The 17,232-nt window shown below is 35.7% G+C and overlaps 1 protein-coding gene across 1 annotated transcript in view; it reads left to right on the forward strand.

The window, feature by feature from the left end:
- LPGAT1 (lysophosphatidylglycerol acyltransferase 1) overlaps positions 1–17,232 on the forward strand; it is an 88,998-nt gene that overhangs the window by 39,390 nt on the left and 32,376 nt on the right. Inside the window, exon 2 of the mRNA XM_012638328.1 lies at positions 15,156–15,274. Coding sequence (XP_012493782.1) covers positions 15,156–15,274 — 119 coding nt within the window. The remainder of the gene's footprint in view (positions 1–15,155; positions 15,275–17,232) is intronic.

Here is a 17,232-nt window from a genome sequence, read left to right on the forward strand (position 1 = left end):
GCTGAGATTTCCTGCAGTGCTTCCAGTTATCTCCGGGGGTCAGGAATCCATATGCATATTAAGTACCATCTGTGGATGAATAAATAACGTGTCTTATAAATATGTGCTGATGTTTTCAAATGTATGTGTCTGCTGTTTTGATTAATGAGAACTCCTTTAAAAACACTATAGACTTTATAGTCACTTCCTGTTATGGATATTTTCACTCAAGGCTAAAAGAACTGCCACGGAGGTCCTCCACAGTTTTTGACCTTAAAAAAGAATGCCTGACTTGAAAAGGTTAGGAATCACTGCTCTACAACATATGACATTCAGAATTCTGCTTCATGTTCTTCACTATTATTTTACCTTTGCTGTTCCTGTCTTTTTAACTTATTATTTGCTTAAGGGTAGGGGATTGTGGTTCTTTCTTTTTCCTTATACCTTACAGCGGAGGTTGGCAAGCTACAGCCCTTGGGCCAAATCCAGCTCAAGGCCTTTTTTATAGTCCCCTCCAGCTAAGAAGGTTTGCAATCCATCTGATGACAGGAAAACACTAACTTTGAACCCCAGTTGAGCAAAATGTTATCCCTCCCTAAAAAGAATTCCATTTTTCTTATTAGTAGAGCTATATTCTAAAAAGTTGTATTCAATTATTAATTTTTTATTTTGAATCTTTGTCAATAAAAATCTTGTAGAAATTTGTTAGAAAACAAATTTGTTATGTAAGTACCTATGTAATATCTTCAGTTTTGCCTCTTGGCCTGGATATCTTAAATGTTTACTATGTGACCCTTTATAGAAAAAGTTTGCCGACCCCTGCTTTATAGTAGTACTTCCCAAATTTCCCTACACATCTGAATGATCTGAGCTTTAAGTAAGTAAAAATATATGTTTATAAATATATATATAGATTCCTCTATGCTGCAGATTCTGATTCAGTACATCAGGGGTGAAGCCTTGGATCCTGTATTTTTAACAAACTGTTGAGCTGTTCAGGAATCACTTTTAATACATTCATAGGGTTCAACCCCAAGAGATAATGAGATGAATATTGAGTTATATATCAGAGGATAACTTACTCTTTTACTTCAACATTTAGTAGCTATGAGACCTTATCCAAGTAACTACTTGTTCTGCAGGTTTTAAAATTTCTAGTTCTCTTATTTATAGAAAGTTTTGCTTTTCGCTTTACTTTCTACAGTAGTAGTTCTTTTACCTTTTGGAGTTCGTTAGAACCTCTTTCAGAATCTGATAAAAGTTATGGGCCCTCCCCCTAGAAAAGCATACCTGTATTAGTTTCCTGTGACTGCCATAACAAGTTACCACAGAAGTGCTTAGAGCAACATAAGTTTATTCTTTCTCAGTTCTGGAGGCCAGAAGTTCAAATCAAATCAAGGTGTCAGCAGGGCCTTGATAACAGTCCCCCACCCCCAGGGGAGAGCCCTCACCTCTTCCAGCACCTGGGCTGAGTTTCTGCGCTTGTGGCTCAGTCTCCGCCTCTGGGTCACATTGCTGTCTTCTCTTCTCTGTGTATCTCTTTTAAGGACACTAGTCATTGGATTTAAGGTCCATCTGGATAATCCAGGATAAGTACCTCCTCTCAAGATCCTTAACTTAATCACAATTTTTATTATAAGGAATCCTGTGAAAGGTAACATTTACAGGTTCCAGGGATTTGGCATGGTGATTTTGGGGGGGGGCGGGAGCATTTTGGGGCTTTCCACAGAACCTTTGCACATGCCCACAATTTTACAGTTTCAAGGGGGCACACCTCTTTGAAGTCCATTTACAGACCCCATGAACTCTAGGTTTGGGCTCCTTATTCAGTGAGAATCTTCCACCTATACTGTGTTCTGGTTATGTAATCTCTTCATTCTCTCCTGTCTCTGTGTCATGTTCTTACATTCCTCATCCTATTAATACCAGTCTGGAAATGATGTTTTTTCCTTGTGACCTTAGATTCTTCCATTTATAGTTTGCTCTTTGACTTAATTTCTCTGATTCCTTTAGGAACTGTTTGTCCTCTGATAAGACTCATTGTTAAAAAGAAAGCCTTTCCCAAGCCTTTTTATAATACTTCATTCTGCAGCAGGGAGTCTAACTTCTATGCAATGCGTAGAAGACAACTGGCAACGCCTCCAGGGAGAAGAGAAACTTACCTTGATTGAATACCTGGTGTGCCTGGCCTTTTAGCAGTGCTTATCCATGGCTTCTTATTTAATACTGAAAACAATCCTGTGAGGGAGGTGATATCACTGCACTGTGCAAATGAGCAAATGAAGACTGGTGGAAATTAAGTAACTTGCTCAGCGAGGATGATAGAGCTAGCAAGGGGCAGAGCCAGTGTTTGAGTGAAGGTCTTGTCCTCTAAAGCCCATGTTATGTTCATTGTACCATGAAAACATAGTGCATTTCACTTTTACTTAAATGGTTAGTAATCTCATTAGGCAGGCAGGCGCTAGCTATGCTTTAGTTTCACTGGATTTTGGTCAGATTTGCAGTGCTTGCTTATAGTATTACCTTGCACAATTACCTTCTCTGATCCTTAGCTTTAAATAAAACTAGTACCTGGTTGATATGTCTTTTAGAGCTGTTGTAGAAATTGAGAAAATATGAAAGAAAGCTCTTCCAAATAGGAAAACCTTACGAATATGTAGTACAATTAACTAGTTTCTCATTTGATTATATTCTTAGTACTTTCTTTTACCTTCCTAGATTTCAAAATTTGGGAATGTGGCCAAGCCTCAAACCAGAGGATACATTAACCCCAACTATGGATTTCTTTGCTTATGCTCTCTGAGACATTTGGCTGGTGTGAATGCTTGTATTCTGCTCCCTACTTTTTAATTTTAAGGGCCATCTCCAACTTTGTCTATCTCATTTCCACTTAGGATATCTATATTTATGACAGTTTTCTGAGCAATTCTCTTTCCTAGGTCAGTTTTTAACTTCTCTCGTTGACTTAGGAATGTGCTCTGGAGACTCTTCCCCTTTTCTCTTATCCCCCTCCCCTAATTTATTCACAGCCTCATTCATCTATGGTCTCTTATCCAAGGTTAATATCGCATCTTTCTTGCTTCACCTCACTAATACCGTCTCCTTCTCTCATTGCTCTTACCTTCCAGGATGTAAAGTAAGGACGTTCTCATCCTAAAAAAAAATACTCCCATTTAACGAACCACTACTCTTTTCATTCCCACAGTTCTTCATTCCTTCCCTCTGTACCACATATTGTTGGTTCCTTTTATCTACTGGCTTTTTGATGTTTATGAGATAATAACGTTCCTCCTATCAAGAGCCAGTCCCTTTGTTTGGATTCCATTCCTTCCTGCTTGCTCAGGAACCTGCCTCCATTGTTAATGTCCTCTCTTTAAACATTCATAAAATCTCTCGAATTTCCAATTACTCTTAAAGGATTGGAGGATATGGTAGCCTGGGTCCTCATTCCCAAATATCAGCAAGGGAGTGGAGCTGAATAGCGGCTGCCCTCTTTGGGTGGGGCATGCATGCTTTCAACACAGTCCCACCACTCCCCATGGCCATGTGGGAAGCCTACTTCCCTCAATTGTCACCTGCATGGTGACAAAAAAGGAATTTTATATTCCCTGGCCTAAATTACAGTATCTAACTTTTAAAAGTAACTCAGAATCTGAGCTTATCTTTACAGATAAAACTTTATTTCCTTTTCTTCTCAGTACCAACTATCTGTTCCAAAAAGTCTCCATCCAGGCATGTTCCCCCATGACTTTGGTATCTCTTCCCTTCATATTTCAGCTCACATTGATTTCTTCTTTTCCTAGCTCCTGTGGTACTTATTTTCATGTGTATTGTATTATTATTTCCCAGTTTGTCTTTTATTCCCAGTAAGTGAGCAAACTCCTTGAGACCAGGGATCATATTACCTCAGCTAAAAAGTTGGCTTAAATTTTATATGGAAAAAAAGGTATCTTTAAAAAAGTAAAATCGTACAACTAAGTGAGATGCAGAAAATGACAAGAAACAGCATATTCAAAATTCCAGTCTTGTACTGATGCCAGAGAATATACATCTGTTGATTGGAAAGGCTGGCAAAATGTCATCTACTATTTAAAATGTTTATCTGGTTCTTTCCTCTTTCATTCTACCCTCTCTATTCCCTCACCTTCTATTTTCTCTCTTTTTTTTCTAAGCTTATATAGTTGAATTTCATAAGTTACAATTACTTCATGATAGAATTCCAATATACTTTTATATCTTCCACAGCGGTAGGACCCTGTGTCTCTATGAAGAGAATTAAAACCAGTTGAATGAATGAATACATCAATAAGCGCTTTGGGGAATACTGAGCAGGAGGTGATGTAAATTAATTATGCTTACCATCTGTGTGTTTTCCTTTGTGACTAATTCAGTCAGGCAAGGAGGAGCCATGGAATTCTGTTTCTTAAATTTGATTTAAAATACCTGTGAAGTGAGTGAGGGGTTTGGATTAAACTATCTCAAAATTCCTTTCTAACTTGAAATTTCTTTAAGGTCAAAACCCCTACTATATATAATAATCCAATTCTAAAGCTTTTTAGAACTCTGGTAGCAAAGCAGAGAGGTACATATGTTGTATACTTATTTTTTGGCAATTTGGTGTAATCCTTTACCTTTAAGAAAAGTTAGAATTTCTCTTTTTCTAGTAATTCATTTTAGGAATCTAAGATAGATACTGCTTAATTCCATTACTTTGTTAAAATTTTCCCAATGGAATAAAATTAAAGTACCTTTGATTTAAATTCCAATCTCTGAATTCAGTGTAGTGTTCTGTTGGTCAACTTATAGACAAATGAAAGGAGCTATTTAAAAGATTGAGAAAACAAAGCTTTGAGCAAGTTGAGGATTTTGCACAGGCTAAAGTACTATTATTGGGATGTCTACTCTCACCACTCTTCCAACTTTTATGCTTTTGATTTCTTTTATTACATTAATAAACTAGACTTTTTTTTCCCCAAGCAGAGTCTTGCTCTGTTGCCCTGGGTGGAGTGCCGTGGCATCAGGCTGGCTCACAGGAACCTCTAACTCTTGGGCTCAAGCAATCCTCCTGCCTCAGCCTCCTGAGTAGCTGGGACTACAGGTGTACACCACCACACCCCACTAATTTTTTCTATTTTTAGTAGAGACGGGATCTCACTGTTGCTCAGGCTGGTCTCGAACTCCTGAGCTCAAGTGATCCTTCCTGCCTTGGCTTCCCCGAGTGCTAGGATGACATGTGTGCCACCACACCTGACCTAATAAACTAGACTTAATGTAGTGAATTACATTGATTGACTTTTGAATATTGAACCAGCCTTGCATTCCTGGAATAAACCTAACTTGGTCATGGTGTATATCGTTAGATTCCATTTGCTAATATTCTGTTGAGGATTTTTCCTCTATTCATGGATGGATATTAGTGTATAGTTTTTTTGTTTTGTTTGTTTGTCTGTTTGTTTTTTTGGTCTATAGTTTTTGTTTGTCTTTTTCTGGTTTTGAAATCTGGGTAATGCTGGATTCATAATATAAAAGATATTCCCTCTTCTGTTTTCTGGAAGAGAGTATATATAATTTGTATTATTTCTTTTTTGAAATGTTTGGTCGAATATGCCAGTGAGACCATCTGGGTCAGGCAACTTATTTTTAGGAAGGTTTTTGACTACAAAATCAATTTCTTTAATAGAAATGGGTTATGTATTTCATCTTAGATGAATTTGGATAGTTAGTAGTTGGTGGTTTTCAAGGAATTGGTCCATTTCATCTAAGTTGTCAAATTTATGTTTCTAAAGTTGTTCATAGGACAGTCCTCCCACTTATGATGGTCCAACTTGTGATTTTTGGCTTTACAATGATACGAAAGCAACACTCATTCAGTAATGCTCGTACCCATAAAACCATTATGTTTTTCACTTTCAGTATAGTATTCAGTAAATTACATGAAATATTTAACACTTTATTATAAAACAGGCTTTGCGTTAAATGATTTTGTCTAACTGTAGGCTAATGTAAGTGTTCTGGGCACATTGCAAGTAGACTAGGGTAAGCTATGATGCTCCATAGGCTCGGTGTATTAACTACATTTTCAACTTAGGTTGGGTTTATTGGGACATAGCCCCATCATATGTCAAGGAGAATCTGTAGTGGTATCTTCTCTTTCCTGACATTGATGATTTTTCTTTGTTGGTTTTGTTAGAAATTAATTTTATACATCGTATTGACCTTTTCAAGCAGTCACTTTTGGTTTCATTGATTTTTCTATTTTTCGTTTTATTTTGGTTTCCTTGAGTTTTCTGTTTTTCTGTTTTTTGTCTTTTTGATTTCATTGATTTCTGCTCTTTTGATTCTTTGGTATTCTTTTAGTTTTCCATCGATCTAGAATTTATTTATATCCAAAAATTTTTAAGCTTTTATATGAATTTATTCACTATCTCAAAGAATATGTTAAAAAGTCTTTGTGTCTTCTAAATTTTTGTGTGTTTTTAGTTAAGTATATAGCAGTATAATTTAGAACAATGAAATTCTTTTCAGTCTACAGTCTGTGAGTTTTGACAGACATATGGAGTTATATAACCACCACTACAATCAAGATCTAGAACAGTTCCATTACCTCCCAAAATAAACTTTTGTGCTTTTGATTTTTTTTTTTTTTGCTGATTGTAGGAACATTTTTACTCTTTATTTTAGGAAAATCACAGTACCTTTTGGAGCAGAAATCCCATATTACTTTGCTTTGTATACTTATTTGTCTAGCACTTTACTGTTCAGTAGCCAGTACCCAGCATTAGAGAATTCACAAATCTGTAACTTACATGTTATGGAAGAATATTAATGACAGTCAAGTTTTCATGCTATATTATTAATAAATTTCAAGTGGTACAAAATAGTATGTTAAAAATCATTCTTTTTTAGTTTAAAAAATTATCTTACACATAGAAAAATCACTGGGAGATACACTACAACATTTTAATAGTGTTTTCTTATCCCTGGATAGTGAGATTTTGAGTGATTTTCTTCTTTGTATTTTTTGGTATTGTTCTCATTTGCTATAATGAATATATTTTAATATTCAGAAGGCCATCCCTTATTAGAAAAGATTAGCTCTCACCCTTTTTTAAAATAATATTTTAAAGATAAATATTCTAGTTTGTATTTGAATTTTATTATAATTTTGGTTATATCAGTATTCAGAGTTTTTCTTCATTATGAACATACAAATTTATTCATAGCTGAGCCATGTATAAAATTGTTATTCTTACTTTCCTAAAGTTTTCCCTGGATTTAATAATTTGTGTTTTTTCCTTTGCTTACTTCTCTATGAACCAATCAATAATTCACCCCTGAATTCCTTGTTAGTTTTAGGTCTCTCCTCAAGTCATTCAGATGCTACTCTGTTAATTTCATCTTTGTTAGAAGGTCTTTTTTGGAAACTTCTAACTTGTTTCAGTTTGGACTGGTTATCCACTAAGCCTGGTATACAGCTAACATTTTGATCATCTCCCTTCTCTATTATCCTGGAAATTCTGGGTTGCATTCCTAATTTCTTATGTGACATGTCTTTCTCTTTCTTGGTTTATTTCCTCATTTTAGTGAAGCACATCATCCAGTATCTTCCTGAGAGCCTGAGGTTAGTGTTTTAAGATGTTGCACACTTGAAAATATTTTTCTACCCTCACACCTGATGGTTTGGCTGGGTAGAAAATTCTAGGTTAGAAATAGTTTTTCTTCAGGACAAGGAGTTCAGTCTGTAACTGACTGTGATCAATTGAGATAACTCACTACCTTCAGACCAGCCTTTCTTCAGGATTTTGAAGATAAAACTCTACAATCTTTTAGCTTTCTATAGCTGTTGAGAAGTTCAAAGTCAATCTGATTTCCTTGTCTTTTGTATGTATCCTCTTTTTCCTGTCTGACAGTTTGTTGGATCTTCTCTTTGATTCATTGTTTCGAAATTTCACAAGGATGTATAACTTGGTGTGGGCCTATATTTATCTACTGTGCTATTAGTTATTAGATGTCCCATGTCAAACTGGAAATGCACATCCTCAGATGTTCTTTAATTATATCTCTGATTTTTTTTTTCTCTGTTTTTTTTTTCTGGAACTCCTACCATTTAAATGTTAGACTTTGTAGAATGGTCCTCTAATGTTCAAGTGTTTCCCCTCTTGTTTTTTATCTTGTCTTTTTATCTACTGTTTGGGAGATTTTCCCAACTTTCTCAGTTTTTCTGTTAAGACTTTTATTTTCACTATTATGTTACTTTCCAGTAGCTTCTTTTTGTTTCTTGTCTCCTGGTTGTCATCATAGTCTCATCTTTTACTTCAATATAGATATTAAAACCGGTCTGTTTTGAACTTTTCTTTTTTGTGTGTTGTCTTTGTTTCCCTCAGGTTGTTTATTTTTCTGTTTGTTTTGCTCTCTATCTCTTACATTCAGGACTTTTTTTCATGTATCTGTTAATATATGATTATATAGAGGAGGCTCTGCCTTCTTAGATTTTGTGTCTGGGGCCTGTGACTTAGGCTAACAAAAGACAGACTGACAGGAGAAGATCATAAAAAGTTTATCTGATGTTAGCATTTTTATGTGGCACAGGGTGCTTTATAGGAAAGAAATAAAAACTCCAAAGAAGCAGTTAGATTCAGGATCTAACCATATGTACCCTTTTAACAAAGGGTAATGAATTGTAGAGAAGTGACTAGATGAAGGAAAGGGGTTTCAGCTTCTAGGGGCAGTAAATTGTGGGAAAGTCACTCGGAAATGTATGGGGGAAACTAATGGAATGAAAGGATTGTTTTGGTGAATTTTGTTGTACAGACTCATCTTCATGTCAGCTTCCTGTTTCCAGTGATAAGAATGTTTTCTTCTTCCTGGTACTGGGAGGGTGGCTTTCTTAAAGGGAATTTATGCCTAGGCAGAGAGGAAGAAGATAGCGATCCCTTCCTATATCTGCTATTTCTCAATTGCCATCAGCTCAAAATAATCTATGTGTCATAGTGACATATTTTAGGGTGCCATGTTTTGATCCCCTTCAACTGTTTGTTCTTGTTTTAAGAGTAAGGGATTAAAATGTTGATTAGTAGTCATGCAAGTGGCTAAAGCTGGTCAACATTGAGCCTAATTGTAGGGTGATCTGGTTGTAACATTTCACTGGGGAACCGCAGATGTCAGTATTTTTAAGTTTTTCCTCTTGAGCTGGTCAGATTTCCTAGAGAAGATTATTCCAGACTCTTAGCTGACATATCCTGGGAGCTGAGTGGGTGAAGGGGAGGGGATCAGAGAGCTGGATCTTTGTTTCCAATAAGCGTTTGTTTACTTAGTACTAATATTGTTAGGGTGATTCTCATTTGTTATTCAGCCTCACACTGATTTTACCACTGGCTTATATTGACCTAATTGTTTTGAACCTTTTAACTTAGTGGTGCTCATATGGGATGGGGGTAGAGGCGGGATGTTTAGAATTACCTTTTGGATTGTAACAGAGACTATTGGCTAGGGATGCTATAAGTTTTGCGATGCAAATAGCTGTAGGAGGAAAAATTACTTCCCCAGAATGCCAGTAGCTTTCCTTTTGAACACAGTGCAAATTTAACTTAAAGCAAATGTCAATACCAGTTAATTACCAATTATTATTTCCTGCTGTTCCTTAATTCATGCTTACCAGTGGTGATTCTGATTTTAATGATATTTGAAATTAGAATTCTGGAGATTTCTTTTAAGTCGGTGGCCAGAGTGGAAGCCAGAAGACTAGTTAGGATGTCACTGCAGAAATCCAGAATCCAGGCCAGAATTATTGGTGGCTGGGACTACGTGGTAGTATTAAAGAAGGAGAGACTTACAGAATGCAGGAGGTAGAGTCTACAGGACTTAGAGGTGGATTGAATGTGGAGGATTAAGGAAAGGGAGGAACAAAGGTGGTCTTAGGTTTTGCCTTAAGATGACTAGTTGAACAAGGGCGTTCTTTGCTAAGATGGAGAAGACTAGGGAAAAGAGCCAGTTCTATATTGAGCATATTATATTCAAGATGTTGCATCGATGCCCAAAGACAATCTTGATTTTTTTCTTAGATATCCATTACCTCTTTAGATTGGGTTATTAGTCAATTGTCATTGAAAAAACACTTGATTCTTTGGGTATATACTTCTCTACCCCTCCTTATTGCTGCCATCCACCAATCTTATTTGTTGAGGACTTTGAGGCTTGGCTTGTCCACCCTACTCCCTGGCATAGTCACAGGCAACTTTAGGGGTGGCATGGGCAACTTATCCAAGTTCTTGTCCTCAAGGTTCTCTGACCTGAAGCATGCTGGCAGTGACGGTATGATGTAGTGGTTTTGAATCCCAGTTCCCCTGCCTCCTAACTGTATACCTTTGAAAGCAGCGCTTAACCTTTCGTGTCTCGTTTTCTCATTTGTAAACTGGGGATGATAGTAACTGTACATTTGGGATTTTGTGAAGATTAAAGAAAAAAATAATTTAAAATTATTTTCTATTACTGATTACTAGGCACATAATAAACATTCTACAAATGTTAGGTATTAAGATTATTATTTATGTATCTATTTAATAACATATGCCACTATTATTTTTTTAGTTATAAACAGTAGCTTCAAAAGCTACACCTTGAGCCTTACCCTCTCAAATTTGCACCTCTTAAATGTTAAGTGCCATAAAAGAGACACTGATCGTGATTTCCTAGTGTATTCAGGATAGTTGCTTTAAAAAAATAAAAGTTAACCAACACTTCGATTCCAGTGGTTCTTATTTAGAAGCATACATCAGATTCACCTGGGGGCTTTTCGAATTGTCTGGGCCGCCTTTCAGGAAGTTAGAATAGAATGTTGTGGAGATGGGGGTGGCATCAGGTACCTTTACTATAATTGCTCTCACTCTCTACCTCTAGGTAATCACCCGCTTGCTTGGCTTCCTTTCCTTACCAGTCTCCCCTCCAGTAATCAGTACCTTCAGCCACTTTCTCACGGCCATTCGTAATTAACGTCCTCACTCCCTTTCTCTCTTGCCTCATTTTCTCCGCTAACCCCTAACCTTGGATAAACCCAGTCCAGTCCGCCTTTAACCTGGGCTAATGAGAGCCACAGTTCTTTGAGCTATGTGAGAGCCATTCATGGGTTGTTTTGGCTCTTTAATCTTTACTATTCAGATTAGAATATCTGACTTTACATGACACGGTAGGCATATGGCTGTTTTCATTAATAGTGATTCCAAAAGTGACTTCACTGTCATGTAATCCAATTACCCAGGATCTCCATGGTGCTATCAATTATATCTCATTCATTTTCACAGCATGTCTGAGTGGTATTAATATTATTAATGTTTCATAAGTGAGAAAACTAAGGCACAGAATGGTAAAATAGTTTGTGGCATCAGTTTGTAGGCATTAATTCTTTTTGAACTTTAAAAGGTAAGTTATTATGGTTATATATTAAGCAACCTGTCTTTTCCACGTTAATTCTGTTTTGTGGGTCAGTGTAATGGCTTTAGTGTAACTGTGTTTAAGGAATTTGTGATGGATTATTGTGTGTGTGTGTGTGTGTGTGTGTGTGTGTGTAGTTAGGTGATAATCTTTAGCTTTGGCTTTTAATAAGAATGTTAAAAATTCATTACAACTAGAGAACTTTTTTCCAGTTTTTATTCTGTGGTCCTTAATTCCCTTTGGAAATAGTAGACCTGACCCAATTTTTTTCTTTTTTTTTGAGAATTTATTTCACAGAACAGTGTGTTAGAATATTTTTGTTCTTCTAATCAAGTGCAGTGTAAGAACTGGCAGGCTTCTGTACTTTAACATGTGAGTAATCCTATCCCTCGGTTAAGATATTAGCTTTATTGTTATATTTGCTGGTCCTGCGATAGCAGATCACGATCTGAGGAACATAACTACTTCATACATTAAATAAATTGCTTTTTCTCTAAAAACATTTTGATTTTGATTTTGTTAGTTACTTAACTTTCCAACAGTGGTCCTTGAAGTATGTTCTAAAAGAAGAATACCCCATATATTGGAAATAAAATTTGTTGTTGCATAAAATTAGGATTATTACAAAATTCAGCATGGCTTTATTGCTATGTCAGATGATTTCTTGATTAAAAAGTTGATCCAGCTACCTTCATTTCTTTGACTTAGCATGCCATGTGTCTTGGTGAATTGGCATTTAGTCTGAAAATAAATTTTCACTAAGTTCTGGTTGAATGATAAAACATGGATTAACTCTTAATGATTATACTTTCAAAGTATTTAGAAATGAACATTAAAAACCATTTATAATACATAATGTTAGATGACTATTAAAATATTTCAGATATTAAATGGTAAAATCTTTTCCCATGCTTGATAAGAAAAGAAGACTGTAATTTTGGGGGAAAAGAATGGAAAGAGGAAAATTAGGGAAGGGCTTATATTAATTTCTTAGGGCTGCCATAACAAAATACCACAAGCTAGGTGGCTTAAAACAGCAGAAATTTATTCTTTCTCAGTTTCAGAGGTTAGAAGTCTGAAATTGAGGTGTCAAAGGGCCATGTTCTCTCACAAGGCTCTAGGGGAGGATCTTTCCTTGCCTCTTCCCAGCGTTTGGTGGTTGACCATTATCCTTGGTGTCTCTTGTCTTGTATGCACATCACTCCATTCTCTGCCTCTGTTGTCACATGGCATTCTCCTTTTGTGTCTCTGTGTCCAAATTTCCTGCATCTCGTAAGGGCACCAGTCATGTTAGATTTAGGTTAAGGGCCCACCCTAATCCAGTATGACCTCATCTTAACTTGATTCACAGATTCTAGATGCACAGGAACTTTTGGGTTATACTATTCAACCCAGTACAGAGGAATCCAAATTTATGTTTTGATATTTAAACCAATCTCACTTACTAGATTTATCTGCTTTATATAAAGCAAGCAGGTAAGACACATTTTATATAAAAACTTATGTTTATTTTCAGTTATATTCATATATATGCTTTCCTACTACGTGGGTCTAGATATCTAGTATTTTCCATTCATGTAACAGAGATTGCATTAAAGGAGTATTTGGTTATGTAACATCTATTAGCATAGGTATGGAGCCAGGAAACTTTCCACTTTACCTCTTAATAACTCAGTATTTATAGAACCAAGCTAGACTTTTCTTGAGAGTTTTAACTGCTATTCACTTTAGAATAATACTTGGAATATTCTTATATGTTTTATATCCGTGACACCTTATAGTACCTGATGCAGATTTATTGAATGAAGAATGAATTAATGAAAGAATGGGGTGTGTGTATATGTATATGTGTGTGTCTCCATAGAAGGGTGGTCAACAGGGGCATGATATGGGGAGTTTTCATTTAGTAAATATATTCTCCATTCTTTTTAAAAATGTAACTGGTGACATCCTTCACCCTATTCTACACTTTGCATTTATTACTTATATCATTCCATATTAGTACATAAGTGCTTTGATTGCATAATATTCCATTGAATAGATATTTCATAATTTATTTAGCTAGTCTCCCTTTATAAAATTTATAATTGTGGTAAAATACACTAACATAAAATTTATCGTCTTACCTTTTTTGACACAGGGTCTTGCTCTGTGACCCAGGCTAGAGTGCAGTGATACAGTCATACCTCATTGCAGCCTTGAACTTCTGGGCTCAAGTGATCCTCTCACCTCAGCCTATCAAGTAGCTAGGCACGCACCATCACACCTGGCTAATTTTTTTCTTATTTTTTGTGTAGTCAGGGTCTCACTTACGTTGCCCAGGCTAGTCTTGAACTCCTGGCCTCAAGTAGTCCTCCCTCCTCGGCCTCCCAAAGTGCTGGGATTACAGGCATGAGCCACCATGCCCGGCAATCTTAACTATTTTTAAGTGTTGTTTAGTATTGTTAAGTTTAGTATTGTTAAGAATATTCACATTGTTATGCAACCATGTCCAAATTTTTTCCATCTTGCAAAACTGAAACTATATACTCATTAAACAAAAATCCCCCCCTCCCTCAGCCCCTGGAAACCACCAATCTATTTTCTGTTTCTATGAATTTGAGCTAGTTTCTCTTCTTTAGTTGTTTTCATCTTTGCTTTTACAAACAGTGCTGCAATAAATAGCCTTGTATATGTGTTATTTTGCACATCTGTAGGATGAATTCCTAGAAGTGGAATTACTGGGTAAAAAAGTTTGTGCATTTCTTAATTTTGAAGTATAGTGCAAAATTGGCTTCCGGTGGATCACCCCACCCCTATTTCATCTAGAACTGTTACACACAGGGAGCTTGACATGAGGATAGGGTTAAAGTGAATACTAATATAGAATCAGCCTTTGGTAATTCATGTCAGGCATTTGAGGAACCCTAGATGTTTCTTTGTAGAATCCTGCTGCTTGAAAACTATGCTCAGTTTTATTTTTTCTGTGAAGTATATTTACTATAAAATGAGGCATAACTATATAGAAATAGCACTGTTTTCCTTAGAGTGCACATACAGGTTTTGGTGCAATGACTTTTCATCTGGCAATTTTAAATAAATTTGGCATTTTTATTAGTTTTCTTACAGAGAAAATACATATTTTTATAATTCCTGAACATTTTTCTATAAACTAGAATTCGAAGGGTTCAGGGAACCACCTCCCATTGATGATCAGTATTAATAGTTCAGAATTCCTTTTTCCAGACTTTTTTCAGTGCATTACATAACATATAAATTGTATTTCTTCTTTTAAAAAGTGGGATTGTGCTATGTACACTGTTTTGTGATTTGCTTTGTTTAGTTAATAATATGTCTTTTTTGGGTTAGTGTATAGCGATACCCTCCATTCTTTTCATAGATTTATACTCTTCTATTATATCATACTTTTCTTATTCATTTCCTTGTTGGTGAACATTTAAGTTGTAATCAACATTTTTATACCTATGTCTTTGCTTATTTGGATAAATGTTCTATAGGAATAAATTCTAGGAAATGCAACTTCTAGATCAAAAGTATGACTATTTTATATTTTAATGAATAATTTGGGGCTCTATAAAATGTTATATCAATGTTCTGATTTTTACAGGAAATACACTTAGTTCTAAACTTTCAGAAATTTTAGCCAGGTGATGTGTCATCATAAATGTACACCATTTATTTCTAATATAATCTTTCTAGTAATGTAAAAATCTTTAGAATGACAGCTTTGAAACTTTTTATTCTTACAGTGATGGAATGGGGGGAAGATATTAAAGCAATTTCAAAAGATGAAGCAGTGATGTTGGTGAATCATCAGGCCACAGGAGACGTGTGCACTCTGATGATGTGCCTCCAGGACAAAGGACTGGTAAGCTATCCTTCAGGCAACAGGGAGACATCCCACATGTGAAAGTTAACAAAGAATCAATTCAAAAATCTTACTATGGTTTGGAATATAGACTTAGATTTTAGTATATATACTTTTCCTGACAATTTAGAAAATATTCAAAAATGTGTATATCATTCTAAATCAAGCCAGGAGGGGGACTTAGAGACTTAAAAATAATAAATGGGATAATGTGAATTATATCTCAATAAAACTTTTAAAAAATGACTGGGATGGAAGCAAAGTTAATATAGTTCAAATGGAGGGCTGTTTTGAGGTGAAGTGATGGAATACCAGTTTGAAAAATACAAACACAAAAAGCAGTATTGATGTGGCGCACGTCTGTAGTCCCAGCTACTTAGAGGGCCGAGGCAAGAGGATCGCTTGAGCCCAGAAGTTCTGGGCTATAGTGTGCTGTGCCCACTGGGTGTCCACACCAAGTTTGGCATCAATATGGTGACCTCCAAGGAGTGGGGGACTTCAAGGTTGCCTAAGGAGGAGTGAACTGGCCCAGCTTCAAAACAAAGCAGTTCAAAACTCCCATGCTTATCAGTAGTAGGATAGCACCCATGAACAGCCACTGTACTCTCTCTAGCCTGGGCAACATAGGCGAAACCCCCCTCTCTTAAAAAAAAGGCATATTGTTTAAGAAAGAAGAGTAAAACTGGTCATTGAATTAGGTGATCTTAGGGATCTTTAGCCGGAAGAAAATAAGGTCAGTGTTATTTTGGATTTCATTTACAAGGTAAATTGAAAGGGAAGACATTAGGCCCATTTTATCCAGGCTGTGTTTGAACTGTTGATTTTATGTTGCTTATATTGACAGCTAAAATATGTCTATAAATTGAGTGGATTTAAAAAATAAATTTGGTCTTTAGCATTAAAAAATTATCACCTTAGAAATTAAAGAGGTCATGTTCATGGAAAACTAAATATATAGAAAGTACACAAAATTAATGGGGTTGATGTTTGACCTAAAAGTAAATAAATCAATAGATGTTCAGTAAGTGCTTAGTAGTCAAGATCAGTGACTATAAGAAGTATAGACACTATCCTATAAAGCTCCATCCTTCTCATCAAGGAGCTAACAGTCCAGTAGCAGGTGGAAGGAGGGTATCAGAAGCAATACTTAATTGCAATGTGGAGGGTAGCGGATATAGAAAACTTGTAAAGGGAAGAGGACATAAACTTGGCCTTGAAGGATGAGTAGACTTTAGTTAGGTCGAGTGGTGAAGCAAGGGCCTTCTTCCTTAGTGAAACAATCTTGGCAAAAACATCGAGGTAAGAATAAGCCCTGGTATGTTTAGGTCCTGGAGATTTTGATTCATCAGGTCAGGATAAGGTCAGAAAATGAGATGAGATTAAAGGGAAATATATTTGATTATTGTAGAATCTGTTTTTCTTGTTTATCTGAGAAGCAGAGACATAATCTTGCTGGAATGTGGAATAAATTCATTCCTTTCTTATATTTAGAATCTTGAATTGTTAAAGTAAAAGGTTATCACTGTGTAGATATATTTGCACTTACGATAATATTGCCTGTCCCCTACATTCATGTTGTTAAAATTTTGTAAAACTAGTTGATTTGGCTTTCTGTAAAAGAGAATCCCCAATTAGATAACATTGTTATTCTTACTGATATGATAATTACATTTATAGTGATTATTCTGAGGGCCTATAGTATCCTTAAGCGGTTTTTGAATCTCAAAGATTGATTAAAATGGTCAGTATAAATATTCCTAACTGTATTCTAACATCAGTTTGGCATAGATGATAACTGTATTAACCAGAATATTAGGTAATCTGAAATTGACCAGTTGTGTGAACCAAAGAAAGTTTGCTTTGTTTGCTGTTATAAAAAGATTTGAGTTAGTTTGTCTAGGTTCATTTTTTGGTCCCAAGTAAATTTGTTTTTATTTTCAGATTAGTTAATTTTTTTT

The sequence above is a fragment of the Propithecus coquereli genome, unplaced genomic scaffold, assembly GCF_000956105.1.
Source record: "Propithecus coquereli isolate 6110/MARCELLA unplaced genomic scaffold, Pcoq_1.0 Scaffold129, whole genome shotgun sequence".
NCBI classification, from domain to species: Eukaryota; Metazoa; Chordata; class Mammalia; order Primates; family Indriidae; genus Propithecus; species Propithecus coquereli.